Below are 27,194 nucleotides of genomic sequence, written 5' to 3'. Positions count from 1 at the left end.
TCAAACAGAAATGTCCAAAAATTGGATTTAGAGGAAACCACAGCTGAGAGGCTGTTTGATGATGAGAAAAGTCTTATGGTATTTAAACACAGCCCAGAAACAGACAGTGCTGGATATATGTGTGAAGGTACCTTATACTTTTTGTTTAGCTCTCTTTCTCTCTCTTAACTGAAGGAGCCAGTTAAAAAGATGATTTACATGCTCTGAAAGGCTGGGATTTGCAGTCTGGAATAGGGAATGAATAACAGCAGCAGCAGTGTCCTTTTTGGATCCCAGCACAAACTATACACCAGAGGCAGGACCTATGCATTGCCCCCCACAGCAGAGTGAAGCTTTCCAAATTAGGTCCATTAGACTCGGGACTTCCCTCATACATCTCCCCAGCACAGGCAGACTGGAGAATCTTTTGAGAATTCTCTGTGTTATGTGGCAAAAAAAAAAAAAAAAAAAATCCAGTTTTAGTCTTCCATGAAAACCTCTGGCATAGATGTGGTTATTTCTAAAAAAAAAAAAGCTGACGGTGGTCAACAGCCTTTGGGGATTTCTGCTGGATTGGGAAAGTTAATACCAGGCATGCTGGGCAAAGGACTAAAATACTTCCACATTACATGTCAGGAATAAACACAAGGTGATTCAACTCAATCAACTCAATGCCTTCTTGTTCCTGTCACAACTGTAAATGCTACTGACTGACATCCAGGGATATGCTTCTCTAGGACAAGCAATTTTCCTGTGCAAGGGAAGTTCATCACCATTAGATATGAAGGACTATCCTATCCCTCCTCATCTCCAGTCCCTGCTTCCTTTGGCAGTGTTCTGGTGCTGATTTTCTTCGATAACACAGTTGCTTTAATGTTTTAAAACTAAAGACTTACTAAATTGAAAAGTGGTGTTTTAAAAACTACAGTATTTTACTTTTCAACATTTTTCATTGTTACAACATTTTAAATGCTAATTCTATTATCAAAATGTTATTGGAACTGTTACCAAAATGGTTATAACTGTAGTAAACCTCCTAAGAATATAAAACCCAAATCTATTTTAAACCCTGTGAACAGAAAAAGCATCAAAACCTCTATATCGAAAGGGTAAGTTGAGAAACATTATTCAGCCCAGCTCTTTAGTAAGTCACACAGTTAACTCACTCCTTGCTGCACTCTCTCTCCTCTCTTCTCCACACTGAAATGTAACAAATACAAGCACTGAAATGAGGGTGGCATTTATTTCCTTTCAATATAACACAGACTGAATTTTCCACAGTCTACCATCCTACCTACAAATGTATGAAGCAGTGTTTCTAGGGGGCTAGCTGCTCACTTGCCCACAGTTTCATGTAAGAAGTATGAACTATACAGGTTAAGGACACTGAATAAACTGTTTTACTGGGACATGCTTTGCAGCAAGACACACAGAATGCTACGTGGTCCTGACCACATGCATGCATGCACATGCCAGGGGCTGGGGATCCAGAGCTACTTAGGCTGTTAGAAGAAAGATCAATTAATAGGAATTAGGGATCCTACTTGCCTTTTTGCCTCTAAAATGCCAGTGCTAGTGAATAGCTGCATGTGAAATCAACAACAAAAATGGGAAGGGAGAAAAAAAAATCCTTTCCTGAGACATAAATTATGATCTTTTTTTCAAAAGTAATGGCACAAAGATCTCCCTCTTGTTTAAATACTCTCTGGGAGCACAGCCTAACAGAATTCAGTGCAACAGCTAAAAGGGTTGTCACGTTAAATGGAGCCAATGATGGCTAAGTCTCAATCCCCAGTTAATCATTTGCTTTCACCAGCATGGTAAAGCTGAGCATCCCAAATCTCCAGGACAGTTGTGCTAATGAAATAAGCAAAAAAAGTCAAGTGAGATGTTATCTGAGCCTGCCTGATGAGATTGCAGTTTGCAGACAACCCTGGCTTATCTCAGATGATGAACTATCGTGGATAAACAGAATGCATCAAGTCTGTTTCCCCAAGACCTTGACTTGCTGGTGGTAGGGGAATATGAATAACATCTAGACAGCTCAATATAGATTAAGTGAGGAACTGGATAAGATCATGGTGTTAACGAATATGCCCTTTAAAAATACCACCAAATACCTAGTCTGATAACCACACACTGCAAAGCTTTAGGCTTCTGGTATACATTACTTTAGGGCAGGTAAATTAAGGTCAAAATCAAGGACTCTAAATGTAGTATGTAGTTGCAAACACATATGAAGTTTTCTATGTGTGTCCTTACAATAGTACCCAATTTTAATGTGATTAAAAGCTACTATCCATCTGAAAATTTCTTGCAAAGCTGTGTCACTATCACAATTCTGACACATAAGAGGAAACTGCAGTATTGGCTGAGGTTATAAAACCAGAACATGCAAAATGCAGAAAAGGTTCTTGGACCCTGCTCTCCTCTGGATTCACAAACACTATCTATCAGTGATGTTAGCCAGAAACAGTTTGGTAAGAAAGCCATAGAAATCTTGCAAAATGAGGACTGAATGTTGTCCCACACACCTGTGAGCTCATCAAAATTATATATTCTGTTTGATAACTGCCACTGAGAAACAAATTTGAAAACATCTAGTTTAGGCAGGCAAATCGATAATGAGTAGAGACACGCAAGGAGTATTCATTTATGCAAATGTGACTGCATTATAGGTGTCTGAACAAGCTATTGTAATGCATTGCATTAATGTACCAGATTGTTTATCCTAAACAACGGATTGTCTAAACAGTCACTTGTATGAGCTTTAAACTTATTTATCTTTAAACACCCTAAAAATCTGGGTGCCTAGCTGTGATGGTGGGATTAAGGCACAGTTCAGGCTTGCTCCACCAGCAGGTTACAGATCAAAATTTCTTGGTGCAGAAATAGTACAGAAGTTCACTGAAATCTTTTTTGTAAGAGAATCAATGACATTTTAACAAGCCCACAACTACAGCTGGGTTCGGAAAAACCTACAGCACTGGGTTATTACACAGTAGCAGTTAAAATAATACCATGACCTTATAACAGATGCATGACATTGCTCCATGTCTTGGAATGCTTTCTCTCAGAATTTCACTGGCAGCAATTTCAATATCAATTTAAGAATTCCTCTTCAATTAAAATCCCAGCTAAAGAACCACAATACAACAAGCATTCTGCTTTAAGCCGAAAACTGTGCAAAGAAGCAAGGTTTAGAATATTCACTTCCACAGCCCTAGTCACCTACAGCTAAAGTCCAGAAATTTTACTCATTCCCCCTGCTGTTCAAGCCACAATGTATCAAGTACAATGGAAATAACAGCAACTATTTTGGGAGCCTTCTAAATGGATTAATACTCATGTAACCCAGGCTTTCAGAATGGTTCTAATGGCATAGATGTGAGTTTTTGTTTGCATTTGTGTACAATCGTTTTATGACTAGCATCAGTTGAGAATTTTCCACTGAAGGGTAATTCATCAGAAGTAAACTATTTTTAGGGATTGTTCTGTATTCAGTTTTAAACAAGTTTAGGCATTTAACAATAAGGTTTCAAGTTCCATTGAAAACACATTTTTTGTTCGGAAAGCTTAATAAATAAATAAATACTTAAAAAAATTTTTAAATGTGATGTTTCTATACCCATGATGACTAATAATTATAAATGAGCAAGATTTGCCTTTAGTAGACCAGCCAGTATAGAATCAAAACAAAAGGAACATAAACCCTATTCAGATGTAAAAATATAGCAACAGTTTTCAAAACAACATTTAGGTTTATACCAATAGCTCTAAATTTAATACTGTAATCTAATAAATTAGCCAATTTGAGGCAAGAGTACTGTTACCTGTAGATCCATGGGGAGTGGTACTAGAAATGGCAATAGGCTCTCTCCCTCAGAGGGAGAACTAATTGAACAGAGGGAGAACTAATTATTGCCTATAGAACATGAAGAGTTCACAGGCAGCAGGATATAAGAATTACAACATACAATAAATTATTATTGCTATCCCCAGCCCTTTTAGAAGTAACAAAAATTTTTTTTAAGATCTTTCTTTGAAACAGTTTTGAAGAACTCCCTTGAGGATCAGGGCTAATAGGTTAGAGTGGTTATTTGTGAAAAATATTCTCCCCCTGTTAACTGGATGTTTCTATTTACTGAGTGTCTGGGTGAGTTTGCCATGGTATATGGCAGTTTTCTGTTTTCCCCAGCTTTGGTTCCATGAGGACCTCTGCAAGCACAGGATGACTTTGCCACACTGATTAATAGGTTGGACCATACATGTGTTAAACCCAGGGCTCTGGACTGTTTACTGTGAGTGATGTTTTACTATGGCAAGTACAGAAGCCAGGCAGTCTGTGCTTGGTTTCATTAAATGAATTTTGTTTCTGGGGATGAATTTGGTAAGATTGTTGCAGAAGTAGTCTGAGAGTACAGGCATTGCAAGGAAGGAAAGAGTTTTGGGAAAACATCTTTTAATGATATTAGTTTTCTTGTAGAAGTTTAATGATTTTCTGTTTAAATTCCTGCATATGGTGCTAGGCCATAAGCAGATGGATGTGTGTGTGTGTGTGTGTGCGTGTGCACAGAAAAGGGGTTGTATTACCATTATTTTGCATCAGGTTCTTGGATGTTTCACAAAAAAATGTGACCAATCTCTCTCAAGCAGTAGCTGTTTAAAGAAGTTACTTGGACTGATCTCTGGATTCCTTGGAAGAGCCAGCTCACCATTTTTAGTTTTATGGGGTTTTGTCCATATGGAAAAAAAATTTTAAAAACTTGAGTAAAATAGATGGGACAGCTCTTTATTCTCTGTACCCTACTCTACTCACATCATATGTTACAACAACAAATGGAAATCCTTTATGCCCAGGTCATAAGCTCCCTTTTCTGGAATCCCTTTTCTGTGGCTGAGCCTGCCAAGTGCTAGACAAATATAAGAGATCAATGAAGATTTTCATTTGAAGTTGGCTGAGGCTGAAACTGGGGTACTCAGGTCAGAGCTACTTCTTTAGCTAGGCAGGTACAGACTGGGACAGCAAGGGAGCGGCTGTAGCCTGCAGCCAGCTGAGAGCCCAGGGCCAGCACGACAGACTCCTCTTGATGCCAAATATCTTCTGGTTTCTAATGGTGAAAGTAAGACCAGGCTGGTTATGCCTCCCAAGACTAGGAAATATTTCAACTCCCCATTACCACCTGGGAGTTCAGAATATGCAAGGGTCTAGAGAGACAGCAGAAGGCAAGGCTAAATCATGACCCACAGCCACAAGCTGATGTTTCCAGACTCCTTGCTCAGACTCCTCTGCCTCTCTCCCTGTGCGATACTCACGTGGAAGCTGCTCTCTGGGAGATTTACACTAGTTTAGATGAAAACACTGAATATAAAGGTCTTATTTCTATGCACCACGGACTGTAACTAAAACACTGTGAGTCCATGACAGCTGCTGTTTGACACTGGACACAAAAGGCTTAATGTCACAGTTTGGAGGCAGAAGAGAAAACATTTCTGGCAGCATTTAATGTGGCTGAGGTTATTATTACAAGACACAAATGCAAAAAAAACCAGGTTTTCTGCAATACAATGTGTAGTTGCATCTCTCAAACACACATCATACTTCTAGTCCTCAGAAATCCATGATGCAGGTTGCTATTAGGAAGAAAAAAAGGTACAATACTTGTGTAATTCTTGTGTAGCAAGCCAAATATTTCAAGAAGACATGGACAAGCACTGTACCAACTATCTACCCAAAAACCATAATTTTTTAAGGAAAAAAAGTAAGCATTTTAGACATATTAGACTAAAATTACGTGGATGGATTAATTATGATGGTCAATGCTTCCTGGTAATGTCAAACTAATTATACAGGGGCCTCCCTTCCCTGTGTATGTGTTTGAGCAAAGAAATCCTAGACAGGAACACAACCATGCCACCATGCAAGAGCAATGTGAAAAGTGCACTGGATCAGATGCCACCAATGTCAGGTTGTACTGTCAGCTTTGACTTCGTGCACAGCCACATTCAGATAACCTAAATTCTATTAACCTCCAAAGCCTTTAAGATGCCTCCAATCAGGCACCTGATAACCTGGACTGAAGTGACAGAAAGCAGTAAACCCTGGGATTTCAGCAGAACTCGGGCTGTTTAAATGTGGCAACAGTTTCTGACTCAGCAAACTGCTTTGCCTCTCAATGTCCCATTTTCTCAGAATAAGAAATACAAAAATTGGTTGCTCGCCCTCTATCAGTGCTGTGATGGTCTAAGAAGCTGCATAAAATGCTTTGAGATGGCAATTTAAAAATAGCTAAGGAAAAAGCTAGCAAAAGAAAAAGACTTACTAATACAGAACAGCGTATGAAATATTATAACCATGACAAAACTACAGTGAGTCCCCTTCTCAGTTCTTTACAGCATAAGGTGATCACCATTTGTGAGGTCAAGGAAAAAAAAATACAACCCTCCCTTGGGATATACAATTAAACATATCAAAGAGGTTATTTGCGTCCATCTGTAGCATCTGGCACTGGCCACAGTCGAGAGACAGAATACCAGAACAGATGGACCAGTGTATACAGAAATTCTTATGATCTTCTGTGATTAATTTCTTCCTTCAGGTTGGATATGTCTCTTCAAATTGTGTATCAACATCTACCCAAAACTGGTGCTGACATATCATTGATTGTACTGTGAGTTTATCTGCAGCTCAGCGTTCTGGGACAGTTTAGTCCCTTGCTTACCTCAACTCTAAAGCGGAAATTCTTTATCAGTGAATTTCTACATTCACTCACACATTTTCCAAGCCTCGTCCTCAGAGATTTCTGACAGAGTCCATGACTCAACCGTAAATTGAACCAAAAATCCTTTTTAGTTCTTGAATCCTTGCTACTGTAAGACTGTAGCCTACAAAACTATAGACTATAAGACTCCAAATGATTTTATGATAGTACACTCTTGTCTATGAATTTATAGAACCTAGGTTTGCATGGTATGATCCTAAAACTTGCCCACAAATTCTTTTTTGAATGATTGCACTGTTTTCCTGTGATCTGTGCAAAGACATGCAAAGCAAGGGTGAAGTCAAACAGCAAAGATAACAGAAATCTCTTTTACAAGACTCACCCATTGCTTTTTTTTTTTTTGTTTGAGGACCATGTAGATAAGAATAATCAATTATTTTTAATCCTTACTTATAAATAATTTATTTTACAAATAATTAGAAATCATTAGCAATGCAGTATAAAATGATGACATTGCAATATTACAATACATCAGGGACTTTGTTGCTATATTTTAAGCTTCTTGACTAACTAGGACCACTGTAAACACGGTCAAGTTCAGCTACACAAAGGCCAGGGATTGAACCATGTTCTCTAGTAGGTGTCCTTGAAACCAGGAATCCAAATAGGTTATAGAAAAGGGTTGATGTAGAATGGTTGCCCAGGCAGTGAAATGGGATAAAAGAAAGAGCTCCTGCTGACATGACTGCTTTGTCTCTACATGGTATTTAGAGGGAAATACTCTCCACACACAGCCCCTAGCCCTTTCCTGAACTGATCCTGAACTCAGCTCCCCTATGGACATGAACTAAGCATCACCCCAAACCTTGGCAGAAATCTAAAAACCAGACACTGCTTCTGAAGAGAAGCAAGTTTCCCCAAGGAGAAATCCTGCACGTATCCCAATGTACACATGGAGGGGTGCCCTGGCAAAAATGCCCACTATTCAAACACTACATTTGAACAAACTGCTCCTCTTAGAGCCTCCTGTAACAGAGGAGCATAGACAGGGCAAGCACACACCCAGAGGCACCACTGCTGACTGCCATACAGCCCTGCCTACACCTGGGCCTGTCCTAGTGACCTTCTTAGCAACTCAAATAAAGCACTGCACAGCTCTCCTCTTGCCAAGCAGCAGCAGAACCCACCCTTTCTCCCTCCACAAAAAAAACGTGCCTTAAGTCTTTAGACTGATAGACATTAAGTTAAATTTATTAATGTCTTGTTCTAGATATTGATAAGACAACTTCAAAAACACATGATGGGAGGAAAAAAAAAAAAAAAAAGAAAGCTGAATGGGAGATTCAATCATCACAGTAACTGGACTTCTGAAACATATAGAATACTCCAAAGTCTAGATTTAGGGTCAAAAAAGTGTGTGGCTAAAAGGGCACTGTACATTGAACACCAGCAGCTCAGGGCTCTGCTGGACAAGATGCATATCCCACAGCCTTCTTCAGAGCACCTGAAACTCCAGCTCAGACGAAGAGCCAACAGGGCAACCCCTTTCCTGAGCTCTGATACTGCTCATTCCTGTCCTGTTTATTTGGTGTATTTTTTCCTCTAGCTTCAAATTGCCTGTCTCTTTTCTTGAGTATTACTTGGGTCTTTAATGGCTCTTCTAATGCTTCCCTCCTTTACTTCTGATTAAAGAGAAAGAAAGAATGGGAATGAATTTACACTTCAACTTAATTTCCATCTTCCTCCTCTTTTCTCCTTCCCCTCCTCTGTCCCTTGATTGCTGAAATAACCTCAATAATTCTGTTCACAATTTTTGATAAAAAGAATTGATTGAACAGTTGCAGACAAAATCTAACTTGTGACAGAAGCAGAAGACAGCCACCAAGGACAATAAAAGTAGAGGTTGAGGTATACAGTCAGCTTTTGGGTCACTGGTCTAAAAAATCCCCTCAGATTTCTAAAACCAGCAAAGAGAAATGCATGTCCACAATGCTCCTTGAAGCAGTAAATGAAACCATCACCAGCAGTAGGAGCTGCTCTCACAAAGAAAGGACTGAAACAAAACACTGCATCGAACCACACAGCCCAGGCATTTCCCATGCTTCTGACAATGTATTCTTAGGATGAGAATCAGTATTTCTTTGCAGAACTGGCTTTCTAAAAAGGGCACCTATGCTTCTCAGGATTTCTTCTAAGGAGAGTACCAGAGCCATGCCACTGTGGTGTTCCTTAAACTCCAAGGACCAGATATGCTGGCTGAAGGTTGAAGATACCTTTCCAGAACATTGGGGGGAAAAAGTAACAACACAGTTCTTCTCCTTTCATATGTGTTATGTCAGGATCTAACAAGATTTTAAAAAATCATGTTAGTTTTGCACTACAGCACAGAGAAACAGAATCACCTGGCAATGTATGATTCACCATCCAGTATATCAAGGTAAGCCAGGAGCAGAGCTAGGGAACATGTTTGGAGGTTCTTGTCTTCAGTTCTGCTCCATGCTGTTGCTGAGGAAAAACCGCTTCAGCACTGTTCATTAACAGCTGGAATATGGCTTCAATGACATCAATGAACAAATTTCACACCAAGGAATGCACAAAGGGCTCAGGTTTCAATAATTTTTCAAACAGTTATCAAGTATTAATTAGACCAGTAGGGGAGGCTGCTCATTTTGCCAGTGTATATTTACTAATGACTGAGCCAGGAAAAGTAGCCAAGTATATGGCTTGTTAAGTAGAAATTAACCTGCCTGAAATAACAATTACCTGAACTGAAATAAGCTTTGATACACACCACTGGCAGAATTTGCCACCCTGCCATCTGAGCAGAATTTGCCACGTTGATATTTGGTTACAAGATATATTCTTTTGACATGAAGCAAATGCACCTCAATTCTGAAGGACAGGCACCCACATCACCTTATTCTGTTCCAGCCTACTGCAATCCTGACATGTTCATAGTCCTGGTGTCAGAAAAATAAGTTACAAGGCAAATGGATGTTTGTAGGGCACAGACACTTTTTGTCTCCAGATTCTCCATGGAAAAAAAAGTTTGAAAATAAGATAGTAAGAATTCTCTGCTCTGTTTCTCTTCTTCAAGCCTCTATAAGGTGCTGAATACATTTCTCAAGGAAAATTAATTTCTTTGTCTTTTCCTTGCCTCTAATGAACTGCCTCTGAATGCATGAGGGCACAGGAAAGAGAGCAGGCTCCATGGTGAGATAATAAAAAGTGAAAAGGCATTCAAAGCCATCAGTATCTTCTAAACTTACACTGACAGAAATATGCTGGACTGTAGACAGGGGAGCAAGATCAGGGAAAGTTAGAATAGCTTTGGCATTCACTACTAAGCTACAAAGAAAAGATGACATTGGGGGAGCAGAGGTCATGCTACAGAGAGGTTACACAAGCACATGACTAGATGTAGGCCACGTAAACTGAGGATCACTCTAGGTCCTATCCAGGCCACCATCATTCCTAAACACTGTACTCAGTGAACATCAGAGAATGACAAACTCTCCTGTGAAAGCACAGAACATCATCATTATCAGTAGCATAAGCAGAATATGAGAAAAGCTGAGATGAGCTACCATTAGAAAAGTAAATCAAGAAAAAATAAAGGAAAGAGAAAAATGTCAGGTTTCAACCCACTGTTTCCACTTTCATTTCACCAGATACTAAAAGATCAACAGTGCTTGCAAGTAAGCAAACATGCTTATATGACTACAAGCTCCAAGAGTCCTTGGAGTGGAACTGTCTCACATGATCATCCTATCTCAGGAAATTACAAAAACTGAAGGCTTTAATGCAATAAACACAGGAATTCCTATGTGTTAAATCAGACAGTGCAAATCTTTCCAGAGTTGAAGCCAAGCAGAGACATTGGGAGAACATTTTCTATGTGTTGTCCAGTCAATATAACACCCAAATAAAATTAATCAGGTCCTTTTTTTCTCCTTTTCTTTTTTCTATTTTTTTAAATTCTCTTACTCAGAAACACTTGAATTTCTTCAACAATTTCAGGTCTATTGTATCTTTTATGTGTTCTCTCCCTTAAGCATCCTGTATTTGACTTCCCAACACTACTCAGGAAATTTCCATCCTCTGCTGCTTTGTCCTCATGCTCATGGTTGAAGTCCTTATCAGAAGAGGAGGATTTCTGTGCACTGAAACATTGGTAGCTGAGACAGCAAACACACAGAACCAGCTGGACAGAAATATTTCCAGATGTTACCCCTGGAAAGTCTCCACTGGCTGGAGTTAGTAAGCAAACCAGCTGGAGCAGGAGCAGCAGGCTTCTGTAACTGCAAGATCCAGCCATGACAGGAAGCCATGAAAACCAACACTGGGCAGTGCAGCAGATGAGCAAGAAAACAAAGAGTTCACCAACCATGTCCAGAAAGTCAGTTCTTGTCATGCAGCACAACTTTAAAGATTGAACTTTTTGAAAAAAATCCAAACTTCACCTCCCCGCCCCTTCCAATAATTTGATCTTCTTAATTTAGAGTATTAATCTTCCAATAATTTGATCTGGTTAATGCATATTAATAAATTTCCAGTAATTTGACCTGATTAATATGCTGAATTTATTCTAAATTCAAAATCAAGTTCCAAGGATAGCATAGAAACTGATTCCCTCTGAAGTTATTAAATGGAGCCTGCTGACTAAACTGATGGTACTCTCTTCCTGAGAGTTTTTTGTTTCCCTCTGGAAAACAAAGTCTTCCCTCACTCTTTACCACGTGGTATTCACAGAATAAGTGAAGGATCTCTTTTTAGCATTATTTTTATGTCTTTCTGATTCATTCACCCTGTTCCTTGATCTTCTGCAGACACAAGACCCTCTGTAGATTGTAAAATACTTCCCACTCTTCTGCCCTCCAGCATCAAGAATGCAAGAAGATGAAAGATGCAAAACTAAAAGATGATAAAGTAAACTTTAGCACTAGATCAATTTAGTAATGTCCTTTATCAGCCTCACTATTCATGCTTTGCAACCACTATAGCTCACACTAACTTCATTTTCATCTTAATACACCATACAGAAAAGGAGCCTAAATATACATCCCCAGATATAAAGCGTATAATCTGTAAACTACAGGAACAGGCAGATCATTTCCATTAGTTTCTTATGTAGCAAAAACCACAATTTACACCCAAAGCATATAATTAAATTCAAATTCTAAAAGACAGTTTCGGAAGTACTTTAAATTCATAGTTTGGGGAAAAGTCACTCAGGGATATAAGAAGTTGTTTTAATGTGCAAAAACAACACACACACACACAGAATGCAAGAGAAGTAACACTCAGGAGTGGTGAGAGAGCCATGGTGAATCACAGGTCCCTTGCTCCAGCAGCTCCCTGGAGTTTGGCATAGCCAGCACTCTGCTAAAATGCTCTCCCTGCTCCTTCAGAAACATCAGTGCTGGGATTTGGCACTAGAGCCTGTCCAGGCTTTAAAGCCAAAAGGGATAACACTGCTAGGATCTATGTTCAGAATCTGAAGGTTTCTTGCTTGTCCTTCAAGAGGAGATACAAGCAGGCTGGTCTTTTTAGGTTCTCTGACATCTAAATCCCAAGAGGACTACTGGGGTTTCATTCATTTCTGTGGATCCCTGCCAGGGATCTCAAAGCACACAGATGCACCAGAACTGCTCGTCTCACCTAGATGAAAAAATGGTTTTCTCTTAATTTCACAGATGAGGAAAACAAGTCAGAAAGTAAAGTAATGTCTTGTCAAGGTCCTACAACAAATCAGATCCATCAGTCAACTGCATGTCGTCTGGTGTGTCTTGGTGTACAGAGGTTACACATAAGACATGAAAATTTTTTTTTCTTTTTTTCTTTTTTGCTAGTACAAATGACCTTCCATAGTTATCAAAGACCACCAGGACAGCAAGGGCAAAAACAAACAAGAAAACCAACCAACCAACCCCCAAAATAAGGCAGCCAATCAGCACAGGACTGTCATCCTGAACAACTACACAGAGAACTGGTCTTGTTAAGGCACAGCACATACATAGAAAACAAAAAAACCAGAAGAATGGTCGTCCTTTGCACTTCCCAGACAAAACTTCAAAACTACTCCTTGCACCAGGAAGCTCCAGCTCTTTATTTTGTTACCTCCTGTATGGGAAACCATGGGACTTCCCCATCACCAGCTGGAGACTATTATGTTCTTGTCAGTATTGCCACATTACATGACCTAGGTGCATTTTCCTCCTTCTAGTGAGATGTGTAAGGAATTTGGAGCTCCCAACAGCACAGTAAATAATAATCCAGTGGCTGTCATAATACTGTTCAAGCACCTATTTTCATGCCATGGCAAAAGAAGAGAAAGAAAAAGAAAACAAGAAAAACTAGACAGTATTATTAGGAAAAAAACTCATATATTTTTAAATGTAGAAACATTATAAAAGGTAACATTGTCATTCTGCAGTATTGTGACTACATAGCTGATGTCACATAACCATATATTCTTTACAACATCAATACCTATACAAAGCATACAGCAGGATCTTTCGTCTGCCTTTGAAATGTAGTCACCTCTGCAGAAAAATGTGGCAGTTCCTTGAAAAGTCAGGGCTGTATCATCCAAAAGCAGAAACAATGAAGAAAAGAAACTTCTCTCCAGTCTAAATTGCAAAGGAAATACAAGGAGGAAGAAAGCCCTGATCTAATTCTGACTAGGACTAGCATTGTCCCTTTTGCAAAATGTGCTATGAGATACTGGGCAAGCACAACATTGCTTTTAGAGGAGGCTTTTTTACATGTCTTAAGAAACTATACCTTCAGCAGAATAGGTCTGAGCAACATTTCAAAGAGCACAGAGACATTTATTAAATAAGACTAACAAGGTCCAACAACCATAAGATCATTGGGATCTCCTAAAAACAAGTACCAGGTGAACAGACTTTAACATTAATTTTGGACATCAATGCAAACTATCCCAAACTGAGAACAGTTAATACAGCGCACAGAATGAGAAGTCAAAGCACCTGATCAGAAATTGTTTCACAGAAAAGCATGCAAAGGATAACTCAAATAGCAAGCTCATTTTGAGGAAACAGCCTTTGTACATACCAGATTTTTTCTGTATTAAACTACTGAAAACTGTGCTCTCTCAGAAGAGCTACAGAGTCAGCACAGGGAGGGAAAAGCCCAGCTATAATCACTTAAAACTCCAAGTGAGTCAGTTTGGATGCTTTGATTTCTGGATAGCCAGCTTGAGATAATTTAAGAAGACTTTAAAAATAATTAATCATTGTTAACATCTCCTTGGAAGGGAATGTAAACATTCAGGCATACACCAGCACTAGTCTTTGCCAAAAAATTAGGCTTCATTGTTGATAGGAGAACAAAGGCAAGCCACAGAAAGTAGACAGACTACTAGCATTTCACCTTTGCAGAACTTAATTGCCACCTTAATTTCAGCTCTGAATGAAGTTAATTTTGCTGGATCGCTGACTGCTTTGCACAGAGCGATTTTTTCCATTTTGTTAAAACTACCAATCTTGGCTCAAAATAATCTCCTGGTGAAGGAGGAATGGGAAAGGTCCTGCTTTGTACTGGGGAATGGGCAGTGCCAAGGATGGGGAATCTGTTTCCTATCATAAAGAAAAGGCAGGATTGCAAGAACATACAATCTTGAGATGAGGAACAGGTCACACTGGATGGGCAGCAAGGACATATGTATTCTAAAAAAGGGTGCACTGCTAGAGCTGTGTGTGGCAATCTTTGACACTGCTTTGCAGAATACCTGCCTATCTTATGGAAACACTCTTGATATGTCCAAGCATTTACTCTCATTTGCTAATTTTAAAAAAGACATAAGAGAAGGAAATGTTTCATATAAATAACAGAATGTCTAAGAATTGATTCAGGCCTGAGAGTTATACCCACAAGATCTGGTGATTGCTCACTACCAAGTCCTCACAACAGACTTACACTTTTTCCTAAGACTAGTGCAACAGCCCAGGCTAGCCTAAGCTCCACAAAGTGAAAATGAAGAGAAACTATCCTGTGCCCAGCACTGCTCTCACAGCTGCAGAGCAGTCCCTGCAGCCAGGGGCAACCAAGGCATCACACATCACCTCCGAGCACCCCTGCTCCACAGCCATTAAGGACAGCCAGAGAACAAACAGCCGGAGGAGGAAAAGAGAAAGTAAATTAATTAATTCATCACTAAGACCAAACACACACAAAATCCCTTCATTTTATCTGTCAACCAGAGGCACTCATTATTCATCAGCTGAGGCCACGAGGATTGGAAAGAGGGGCTGTGAAGTCACTGCTGCAGGCTCTGGTAAAGCAGCTGACCCAGCACGGTGCTAAACAGCCCAGGGGAGACAGGAGGATTCAGCACATGTGAACTTTCAATAAACACTGCCCCAACTTTGTTCCTCCCTCCGTTTCACAAGCCCCTAGTGAAACAAAAAGGAATCAAGGGTTTCCCTCCCTATTATTCAGGGATAAACATTTGCTAGTCTAGGAAGGTCCTCACATGGAAAAAAGATTTGTTCTAACTTGCTGAAGTCCCCTGCCTGGCCAGGCTCACTCCTCAGCTGAGAAGGAGGTAAATCTGTTAGAAAGACTTTCTCCTTGAGAAGATGTGCTGTGCCAAGTTTTGCACTTGCAGGTTGCAGCCCAACTACCATAAAGCACCAGCTGGGTGATTTCAGAATTAACTCTTGTAACACCAGCACAGCAGTGACTGCCAGATCTGGGTCCGGTCCTGCTCAAGGTAAGCCACAAGAAGGTCTCCACTGATTTTAAAGGAGCACTAAGACACAGGCTCCAAACAAGTGCTCACTGCTCATGAGACATTTATTTTTCCTCTGTGCTAGATATTAATTTGCTTCTTCAAACAGATTGAAATCTACTGGGATGTAGGAGGAAAAAAGGAAAATATGTTTAAGTACAAGACTGAGTCCCAGTGGTCAGTACTGTGGGGCTGGAAGACAACACAGCAGGGTAGCCATGATCCTGATATGATTCCAAAACCAGTATTAATGGAGTCACTAAGCAGGGCAGCAATCAGAATGAATTTATTTCTCTAGAGAAAAAACAAATTATCAAAATCCCAGGAAACACAGGGAGTGCACAGTCTCTTTGGAATCTGACTCCTCAACGCTGTTACAGATCCAAGTTCCAAGGGTCTCTGTTGTGCAACAGTGAAAGAACACACAAAAATAAACCATGCATGTTTCCAAGACCAGCTGTCTTTGTGGTCTCTTCTTCCTCTCTCAATCTGCCCACCTCATTCACCCTCTTATTCGTGGCCAAGGGAGGTTTTTATGATAGCTTTGCTACAAGGCATGATGAGGAAAGAAAAAAAAAATCCCACAAAAAACCAAACCACTAACATTGACTTATGCATTAACCTGAGCTCCCTAAGTTCTCTATTTCCCTTGATTCCTTTCTGCAATGGGGACACCAAAAAAATGCCTGTTTCTCACTGAAGCTGATAACTGCTTTTGATCCTGACTCTTAAATGAGGCTTTGCTTGACTTTCAGGGCAGATGGAAAAGCCATCAAGGAGAAAAGAGCTATCATTACTTGACCAGGAAACACACTAGACTCTCACACAGACTACTGCCTGACTTTAACAGCACAGCCAAACACTATCACATTTTGTGACATCCTTCTCTCCTTTCTTCACAAGTGACCTCCAAGCCAGACTTTGCTATCCCCTTTCATCACAGAACTAAGCTACAAAAGCTGAGGGGTTGAAAACCTTTTGGGGCAGTGACTGGCTGATCCCTCATATGGCTTGCTTTAGCACAACAGGGACTCTCTCACTTGGTCCTCAAGCATTGCTACAAATAACAGGGCTCCTGCTGCTAGTGATTAATAACCCATAACTGAGTTTCACATGGGTGGTGCTTAACAGATGGTCTCAATGTCTGGCATGGCATTGATTCCCTTCCCATGTGGGGCCTGAATGTTTCTCTTGCCTTTTAGGATGGATGTGAACTTTGGAGCAGAAGTGGGAGTTCGATAGGCTGAAAGGATAGTGCCACTTGTGTCTGCAGAAATGGCTGAACAGCTCCCACTCAACCTACTGCACCCAGTGCCTCTTCAGTCCTGAGCCCTGGCCTCTGCAGCACGGTGCTGTTCTGCAGTGCCCTGGGCTCCCCCTCCCGCACTGCCACAGCATCACGACCTACCGTGCAGAGCTCCCTGTCACCCTCTCCCAATGCTCTCCAGCAGCTCTGCCAGGGCACCTCCTGCTAGCACAGCCCTGCTCCGCTGGTGCTCAGCTGTGACCTGCAGGATCTGCCTCCTGGCTGCGTTCCTGAGCCCTTTTCCCCTCCAGCGCTCCTTGGCTCAGACCTGCAATACCAAGCCTCTTCTACAGCTCTGCCAACATACCTAGAGATCTCACTGGAGCTCCATTCATCGCTGTGCCATTTGAACCCTCAGACTGCTCTGCTGGTCGTCTGAGCACTTATCTGTGCTCCAGGTTTCAATATCCTGGTAACCCTGACACAGCCCTGCCAGCACATCCTCATAGTCTCTGCTGCAGCCATGTCATGCGGCACCAACTGTGCCAGGGCTCTTCCTTCCTTCCTTCCCTTCCCTCTCCTTCAAAGTGTGCCTATACTTCATTTCTGATACTGGTTCTTCTTCTTCTTGCCCTGCACCAATGTGAATCTTAAGGTGAATACTCCTATGGATGGAAGGCCAGACCTGACCCTGACCTGCAGCCTTGGAGGGAAAGGCCCAGGCCTGGGCCTGCCGGCCTCTCCCAGCTGATATGACTGAAAACAGGAGCTAATGACAAGGACAGCAGAGAGGAGAAGGTGGAGATGAGGAAAAGCCCCCATGCCTGACAGGCCTAGGCCAACTCCTGTCAGGGTGGGAAGACTTGAGAGAGCTGGTTAAGAGACTGTGTAGGTCCAGATGCTGAGCATTGCTCAGCATTTCAGGGGCACGACGCTGGCCCTCTCACTCTCTCTTGGCATCTCTTTAGACACCCTGTTCCCCTTCTCCCTTGCTGCCAGAGTGAAAACCTACTCCCTATTATTTCCTGCCCCAGGGTTTCCCAGGAAGACACTACCAGATACCAAGCAGGAAGCCAGGAGCAGGAACGAGACCTCGCCTTTTCCTTTGTACGCCCCTTCCTCTCCTCACCCAGGAACGCTGCTAGCGCGCAGGCAGGGGAGGAGCGGCGGCAATTCCCCAAGCTCCGGCTGGCCCTCCCGCAGCCGGCCGACCGGGAAACCAGCGTGGCCGGCGGGGAAGCTGCGCTGCTGCAATGACCATGCCAGCCGCTACAAGCCAGGGAGTTACTGCTTCCCCGTGGCAGGATCCCAGCGGGACAGCAGCGGATGCCCTTCCACCGTCCCGAGCTGTTCGGCGCTGCCACGGAGCGACCCGAGCCCGTCCCGGCCCCCACCCTCCGTCCTGCTGGAGCACAGCGGCCCGGGAAGGCGCCTCTGGAAGGGTGCGTCCTCAGCCCTAGGCTCGGCTCGGGGGCAAGGGAGGAGTGGGGGTTTAATGGGGAGGGGGCAGAAATATGAGGGGCAGGGAGGACCCCCCTCCCCCGGAGACACAGCCATCGTCCCTGCTCCCCCTCTGCTGCTCCAACTGCTCTGCAAAAAGGTTAGAAAGAAACAAGAGCGGGAACCCACCGTGTCCTCCTCGGAGGGAGACAGGGGAGCGGTAGATAGAGATAGGCACAGAGTGGTGCTTGCTGCCGTGGAAGTGATGCTCATACTGAGCCTGAGAAACAGACGAGGAAGAGGAGGCAGAAGAAGCCACGTTAGAGGAACTCCACACAGAGCTGACGATACATCCCCAAAAGAGGGAGCACATCCACAGGGTCCAGGCGGGGCGGCGTCCCGGGCAAATGCTGGGGTCTATTCTCAGGTGCATGGTCAAGGCACAAGACACCTACAGACGGGCAGTCTGAATTCCAGCCAGGGAGAGAGAATAACGTTCATGATGCCAGGGGACCCATGCTAGCAGAAAGGAGAGTCGCTTCCGAGGCTCTAGGGGTGTGCGTGTGTGCTCAAGAAGAAAAGAGACTGTGTGTGCGAGAGAGCGAGTGCTAGCGGGGAAGGGGAGGGAGGGGGAAGGCTAGTAACCACACAGAGACGAATAAGACGCGCCGTTTCCCAGGGCTGGATCTACTGTGGCAGGAACCCCGCGGCCGTACCGAGCCTCCAGGAGTGCGCAGGAAAGCCGCACATGTCCGCACGAGGTTCCTGTTCAGGTTCCTCCAGGATCACGGGGTCCTTGAGGACTTTTCCCTGCATGCGATTCCTGTCTCTCACTTTGCTGAGAGGGACTATTAAAAACGAAAAAGAAGAAATAAGCCAGGGACCCCAGGTAAATTTTTGATTTTTTTTTTTTTTAATCCCAATTCCGGGGGGTTTCTCTTGCTTCTCCACTAGCAAGTGTTGCAATGCAGAACTGCTAGGACACGCACACGCGCGCGCACGCACACACACACATAGCAATCTAGATTATCATCCTCCTTCCACCGAATCCAGGCGACCGAGGGCACAAGCCGATTAACCCTGCGAGGCCGTAGAGCGCATCGCCAGGTCCTCCCGGGCGGGTTGGAGCGGGCTGGAGCGGCGGGGCGGGCGGCGCGGTGCGGGCGCGGAGCGAGCGGAGCCGGGACTGGCGGCGGGCGGGCGGCCGGCGCCAAGTGCGGCCAACTCGGCGGCGCAGGTGAAGCGCAGCCGGGGCGGCCGGGGAAGCGGCTCCGCCAATGGGCGAGCCGCATGCAAATGTCCCGGCGCCGGCGAGCCAATGGGAGCGGCGGCAGCGCTGCGCAGAGGGACTGGCTGGCTCCGGGGGGAGGCGGGGCCGGGGCGCGGCACCGCCCCCGCCATTCATGCGCTCGTGCGGTCCCGCGCGCCCCCGGCCCCCGGGAACACCCGGCTCCGGAGCCGCCGCAAGGGAACGGAGCCCAGCACCCAGCGGAGCCCCGAGCGGCCCCGGGCAAACGCGCCCACCCCGTCCGTGTGGGGACGGGACCTCTTTCGGTGCCGCCGTCCCGCTGGGCCCCGGGGGCAGCCGGCGCGGGGAGCCCTCGGCCGCGGCGCGGGAATGGAGGCGCTGAAGCGCCACCGTCCCGCCGCGCCGCCTGTCCCAGGGCTCGTCCTGCGGCCGCACCTGCTCAGGAGCAAACGAAGAACCAGGAACGATTGCGCTCTTTAAAACTCCCTGCGGCTCTTACCAATTTTTTTTTTTTTTAAGGCTCCTGCAACAATAGGTGTAGTCCAAGCAGGAGTATCTGCACTTAATCCTCGCAGAGTGAGCAATGCAGCCGGAGTTTGCAGCCCATAAATTAATAAAAAAATGCAGTAGTTTTATCTAGTAATTTACTGCCTATCAATTTGCATGGCAAAAATCCCCAGCCACAGTGGGAAAGGCAAGCACCAGGAGTGAAGTGACTTACACACAATCACTCAGGGAGTCAATAAGGAGCTTTAGAAAAGGAGCCAGCCAGCCCCAGGACTCACCTTGCACTGCACTGCCTCCTTCCCTTTCATTTATTCATACAAACGAATAAATTGTTTATGACTGTAAGTTTTTTGTTTTCCCCTCTAGAGCCGTGTTTGTAGGTGTGCAGGCATGCGCCTCTGAAAGCTGCTGTTTGACTCGACTATTCCCTAACACTGAGGTGCTCTGTTTTCTGTCATTGATCTCAGTTTGGTACATGTCAGTAACTTGTAATGATCAGCCTGAGTTGCACACCTAATACTATTAGTTGAGCCTGATATGCTTGTAATTTATTTTCTAGCAACTTAGAGTATAAGTGATCTAAATCAGGGGCTAAAGCATCCAGAAATGCTTTGCTGTTTTGCTGGGTTTAATCAGTGATTGTGAAAAGCAAGAATATTATCTTCACATTTATCTCCCATCTTCCACCTAAGAATCTCAGAGTGCTCTAAAATCTTTTATTAATGAAGCCGTTCAACAGCTTTAGATATTGCTTTGCCATTCTGTAGATAAGGAAACAGAGGCTCAGTCATGTTGAGCCAGTGAGTGACTGATAGACATGGGAACTGAACACTGAGATTCTCCCTCCCAAGCAGTACATGCTGTTATTATAAACTGATTTGGTGGCCATTTGCTAGCCTTAAAGCATGAATATCAGCTTTCCCAACAATAGGACACCCAGGTGGTGACAGGACTGAGTGCCCTGCAGTGCAGGTGCCTCCTGGATGGCAAGTTTGCAGTGCCATACAGAGGGCACAGAGCAGTTATATCTGTGCAAAACAACTTTTCCTGGCCTTGAGTTTTGTTGAGGAAACTGAGGTTGCTGCCGTACATGTGGTGGGATACATATATATGTACTTGGGGGAAGGGGGGAATGTAACCTGTCATCACACCTTGAAGGGCTGCTGACCCATGAGTCAGCACCCTTGAATCCCTCATCACAGAAGTCCTAATTTTCACACAGTCCACAAACAAAGTACTCTGAAAAATTTATTGTGTAGTTAAGCTGTAGGGAGCCTGATTTAGGGGAAGAGAGGAAGGACAGGTATTAAATACACATCACTGAGTAGCTGATTTGTAAAATAAAAGAAATCTGAGTGAGTTTCAGACCAGATAATTATAAGCAATGCAACAAAGATCTGCCTCCCATCATCTTACTTTCTGTTTTCTCTGGCTACAACATTACAAAAAGGACAGAACGTGACACATTACACAGGATCAGTCAAAGGGGCTACAGGTGCTACAGGTTTAAACACTGAGGACTCAGTGCTGCTTTTCCAGGAGGCGGGGGTGGAAAATTCATCACCTTGTGTGGAAAATATAAATGTTTTAGAAAGTGCAATTCTAGAGATAAGAGCAGGGGAACTGCATGGATACACTCCTTGCCCCTGTCCTGCAGCTATTTTCCCTGTTACTGAAAGAGAAGAAAACAGAAGAGGTTGTTTCTCTGACTAAACTGTGGTAGCATCCTTCAGCTTTTAATTCCCCTTTAACAGTCCAACAGGCCACATCCTCTTCTCCACACACAATCCCCTTTTCATGCTGCCCACTTACCTCTTGGGCTGCTGTGGGAGGCAGAGCCCTCAGTGGCCAATTAATTACCAAGCTCAAAAACAAATCACTGTTCCTTTTCCTCATTCAGTCTGCCACCAATCCTTCACCACATACAGAGGTACCAGCTTAGGTGCTGGTAGGACATACAAAGGTGAGCATCACTTCCGACTGCCCTGGCCAGAGACAGAAAATGCCTGGGCAGTCCATGAACAGGAGAAATAGAGTGGCTGTGTATTGGCCCTCTGATGGGGATGTGCTCTACGTGCTGCCTTTTAACTTTCCTTTGCTGAAAACCAGTGGTTAAACTGCCTTAGGCAAAAATGAGAAGGGCCAAGAAAACCAAACTCTAGGAGTACACCGTAAAAATAAATAATGAAAAAAGGCAGAACCTGTGAAGCTAGCTATAAATACATCACAGGATTCTGGTGACACCATAAAGTACTGGAACTTCACTCTGCCTTGCTTTATGAGATGTCAGTGGATGTATTTACTGCCCTGTAGTTCACAGGTGACTAATTTATTTAGCAGCACCACTGCAGGAAAAGGGCACATTTCAATTGCAGTCTTCCTCTTGGGTGGCAAGGGGAAGTTTATAGTCAGAAGTGAGGTTTCAACATTTTTCCCATTAGATTTACTTCAGAAAAGGCTGGCTTTGTTGTATTCATATTAGTTTATTTGATCTGGGTAAACACAGTCTTTCTAAATGTTCTTGTCCCTTCAGAACCAAGATGGAATCCCTTAAAAGATAATGGTTTCCATGATATGTTGTGCTCTACAAATATGTCTTTTTCCTACACAGCTGTTTCTTTTACTAAAAGAGCAGAGGGTCACTATAATCTGCAGAAATGAGAAATAATAAAACAATTGTTTCTGAGTTTTAGAATCTCAGAAAGAGATCCATTCATCTTCAAGCCCAGTAAGGGTTTGTACTCTGCCTTATTTAAAGGATCAAGTACAACTTTCTCTATGTTTCCTACTAAATCTTAGCTGTTAATTATTTTGCTGCACTCAGAACTGAAAAAACAGCCTGTCACCCTGAAGCTTTTGCCAGACTGAACTGTTTCTCTCAAGGTTCAAAACAGTTCCATTATTTTTTTAATGTACTTTTCCAAAAACAAGGAGGGTGGAAATATGTCATACATATGACGTTAAAATACAGTTTTAAATAAACTAAACTAAACTAGAATAAACCAGGGGGAATTGCATGCTGTAGAGAGCTTAGGACTGGCAGATAGACACCTTTGTCTTTAGCAAGCTACTTCAAATTCTGCTGACAACAGCAACGACCAAAAATCTGGTAAATTCCTCAGCACTGCTGGCAGAATTAACTGCTCTGAGACTAGTCCCTGGTGCCCCACTGTCCTTGTCATCACTGTCTCTCTGCAGGCAGCCTCAAGAGGCAGGACCCAGCAGCACCAAAAAATTATCAGTGTTTGCTCATCCAGAGCGAAAGGGGAGGGTTGCTCCAGGACAGGGCTGAGAAGTACGCACACAGCTGCTGTTATGCAGTACTTTTCTTGTGTGCAGTACTTTTTTTGCATATAACCAAGTTGCTGCAGTCTCTGTAGTTCTCAGCTTTATTCCGTATCTGGGAAAAAAAAAAAAAAAAGAAAAGAAAAAGGAGCAACCTTTTCACAGGGATTCTGTGCTTTCCTTTAAAAACCACTAAGTCCAGTTACCCACAAAAGTTGAAGCATATGTCTTAGATGTTACCAGTAACAAAGGTCAGGTATTCTCTTTTCTGCTCAGCTCCAAGGGACCACAGATTGCCAAAAGCAACTAGTATAGAAGCTTTAGAGCCTAGTTTTGTTCTCATTTATGTCAGGGTGAATAAACTCAACACAGCCAGTAGATTGACATCAGTGAAGGGAAATCTGACCCTTGGTGTTCATTTGTGAGAAGAAAAATGCAAGTTGATTACAACCAGGTAGTCTGGGCTAGCAGTAAGTTAGCCAAAAGTGATGGTAACCACTGAGACACAAATTCAGTTCTATCAAACATCCAATTTAAGGGCCAAAAATCTCATAAAGTTCAGACTTTCTGACACACCCAGAGTCCTATGTTGGTGGAAATAAGCAAGAACAAGTGCATGGGCACACAAATAGAGCAACATGTCTCCTTTTGATAAGCATTAATCAACTATAATTGGGAAAGAGGCAATGTCAGGATTTGCTAATGCAAACTGACAATAACATGTTAAAATTGCCTGTTTGCTGGATAATGTGCAAAGGCTGATCCACTGTACTCAGCACTATGCAAACTAACACAAGCTGAGTCCCTTCCCTGGAGAGATTACAGACTTGCTGGAAAGGCATGAGCCAACATATGTCAGAACAGCTTTATGAGCAAACAGTACCTTTTCTTGGCCAAAGTCTGCTAGTCTGCAAACCTATGAGAATGGAAGGCACTGGCAATAGTGCCTTGACACAGGAGTGTCTGTCCCATGCTTTCAGCCCTGAGCGTGGGAATTCTTCACTCCCTCATCCCTGGGAATTCTCCTTCACAGAAAGTGCTGCAGAGATACCCCTGACCACCTGCACAAAGCACCAGCAAGCATCCTCTCTCCCAAAGCTGCCTCAAAAATGAGGACAAAATCCTTCTCACACCTCCGATCTCCAGCAGATCAGCAATTATGAATGGGATTTGTGTTAAATAAAGGATACTCAAGTTTAGTTTATTTCAGTCATCATAAGGAGGTTCTGTTATTCAGGTACCAACCCTCTCCCCTTCTGTCTCACCAACACTTTAGTCCCTGCCTCTGGGGTACTTTATCAAAGTGGGCTAAGCAGGCTCTAGTCTGCTCTTCAGCCATGTGCTGACAGGCAGACTCTCATCTCACAAAAGACAACTGTTCTTCTGTGGCTGCAGAGCTTTTTCCTCCAGGAAGGTTGGAACTGCATCTATCTCTTACTCTCAGTAAAAGCTGGGCTCAATGGCAGCTGCTCAAAGCTTGTCAGGCAGAGAAACAGAACCTGCTTGGACTTCTTGTATCCCTTTCAGCAATGTGACTTTTTATCAAAGGTTTGTTCAGGCTCAGAAAGATTCTAGAAACTAAAAGACTAGCCGAGTTTGAAAAAATCAGAGTTGCCCAGTGCTTGACCTTAGATAATTATTAAATCACCAATGAAGAAAAAGAGGCCAACAGTTTAATTTTCTGATCTTTCTTTCACAGTATTCACACTTCTACTACCTAAGTTTCACTAAGTGTATCGGTATAAAATGGTAGTGACCTGTAGAACTGGTTTCCATCATTCATAACAGCCCCCTCTTACACATCTGTGATTTACCCTGATTTTATGTTGAGCAAAATTCATCTCTAGCCTAACCCCTAGCAACTGATACTATAGATCCATGTGGCTACTCTTTTTATGGAAACAAAAAGATATTTGTACCTTCTTATGTTTGGAATCAGTGTTGGCAAGTCTTAGGTGAAGGGGAACAGCCTGTTTCCAGCCTAGTGTGAGCCCTGCCTGGGATAACACACTGCTGTGATCCCCTGCCTTCAGTGACACTCACAGCAGCAGGAGCTTAGATGCACCAGCACATCACAGATGTTGCCCACTGTAATTTTGTCTGTATCTATTCTGCAGATCTAGATCTGGAAGGTCTGCAAGCCGTGCCTTACACACCAGGGCAAATATTAATACTGCAGAACTAACATCTATGTCACAAATTCTTAGTGTGGAACACTTAGCTGGGAAATTATTTTTAAGAGTTCTGAGTTCTAAAATTTAAATATCAGCTGAAATACTAAAGTAGAAAGGCATAGAGAATAGATGGAGCTAAAACACCTGCTGAGATAAATAGGGAACTATTTTAATTTTACCCATGAAAGCAGAAAGAAGACTTATTTTTCCTTTTGCACTCAAAGAAATCTTGTCTGACACAGAAAGGAAAAGCTGGAAATACTGTTGCTCCTTTAAACTGCCTTCTGTGCTAATGAAAAGTGAGTTCTCTAATATGCACTGTGCACAGGCTCCCCTCTGCTTCCCTTCTCTCTTCCATCTATTATTTTTGCCTGGCTTTTGCCTGTAGTCACCTGTTCAACTCACAGCAATAACTTCCAGGTGACTGCTGTTTGCTGTGGTCATCCAGCCACCAAAAAAAAAAAAAAAAAAAGAATTAAAAGCAAAGAAAGATATAGGGGGAAAACCTTTCAATGCTCTGAGTGTCTCACCACCTGACAAAGAGCAAACTGATTTCAGCAGCCAAGCCTTCTTGCGTGGGAGCTGCTGGTAGGTGTAATTTCCTAAGACGTATACCTTGTCAGAGTGCAGGAGATGAAAAGAAAAAGAAGGTCAGAGCAGCCAAAGCTAAAAATTTGAAGGACAAAAGAAGATGCTGTGGGGAACAACTCTTCTGCTTTTAACCCTGAAGGAGCCCGTTCTGCATGGTCTGTGTCAAATTACTTACCAGCTAGGTTGTAACAAACAAGAAGCTGTTAGATGGCCTTCCCCATGCCCAAAGGGGACAGCTGTTATTACAGGTGGTGCCTGTGCTACATGACCTGCACAGGGTAGTACAAGTCTACAGTCCAATTGCTCTCAGCCACAGTGGAAATGAACTTTTCCCCTCCAGGTAACTAGGCTCATAACAGAGCAGACAGACCTGAAGAGGTTATATTGTCCCTCTCTCCACCAATGCAGTATAAACTTTGCCTACAACACTCTTGCTGATGTCCCAAGTGCAATGATGAAGAATCAGTTTTCTGGAAGCAATATATACCAGCAACTTTATGAATATATTTTTCCCCTCCTTCTCAAAATTTGCCATAGTCAAAGAAGTCATGTGTGACAGGTATGAACTAGAAACGCATTATTCAGGATATAATTAATCTTAGCTTTCCTTCTGCCCAAGTATAAACATACTAAAATATTGTAACTAACAGCAGTAGATAATATATTGCAACACTCTGATAGTATATATAAGCATCTCACTAAGTATGTGAGCAACATGACCACCAAACAGGCAAACAAGACACAGTTATTTGCTCATTGGAGGCCTCCAGGCAACAAAAAGTTGCAACAAAGGACAAAATAAGCATAAGGGATGCAAACAGACAGGCATCCTGCTAACACACAAGAAGCATGTCTGGGGGAAAAAGAACAGGAGAAGCAGCACTGTTGGCAGTTGAAGATCCCATTTTTGGGAGATCAAAATAGCATTAAAGAATCAAGCATGTAAAGGGTAATTGGATATGGAAGATGACAAGCCAGCATCACTTCCAACTTCTCTCATCCTTCTCTACTTCTCACTTCTTCTGCAGCTAAAGCAATCAAGAACTGTAGCTGTCAGTGCTAAGTGTAGAGAATCAGCTCTATGGCACTGTATAGTCACAGTTAATTTAGGACATAAATGCTAAACAACAACAGTTCTGTAATTTTATATATAAAGCAATAATTAATGATAACATTTGAGAATTAACCACTGGCATAAAGTGTGTTGCTACTCAATGAGTTTAGTTAAATTTTGGTTTAAAGT

General features: G+C 43.0%; 1 protein-coding gene across 22 annotated transcripts in view; it reads right to left on the bottom strand.

Annotated features, from left to right (window-relative positions):
* The window catches only part of NRXN3 (neurexin 3), an 869,162-nt gene that overhangs the window by 333,591 nt on the left and 508,377 nt on the right, over positions 1 to 27,194 (bottom strand). For 5 of the 22 annotated variants that reach the window (XM_054275721.1, XM_054275723.1, XM_054275729.1 and 2 more), the window contains exon 1: positions 18,335 to 18,828. The exons of the other annotated variants lie outside the window; for them this stretch is intronic. In XM_054275721.1, coding sequence (XP_054131696.1) covers positions 18,335 to 18,578 — 244 coding nt within the window. In that variant the 5' untranslated portion in view covers positions 18,579 to 18,828. Of the gene's footprint in view, positions 1 to 18,334; positions 18,829 to 27,194 lie in introns of those variants that run through there. 22 annotated transcript variants of the gene reach the window in all.

This window comes from Melozone crissalis, unplaced genomic scaffold (assembly GCF_028551555.1).
Source record: "Melozone crissalis strain CALT ecotype California unplaced genomic scaffold, PUWL_Pcris_2 ptg000018l_1, whole genome shotgun sequence".
Taxonomy (NCBI): domain Eukaryota; kingdom Metazoa; phylum Chordata; class Aves; order Passeriformes; family Passerellidae; genus Melozone; species Melozone crissalis.
Note: the sequence above shows the minus strand (reverse complement) of the source record. Positions and strands in the feature narration are given on the sequence as shown.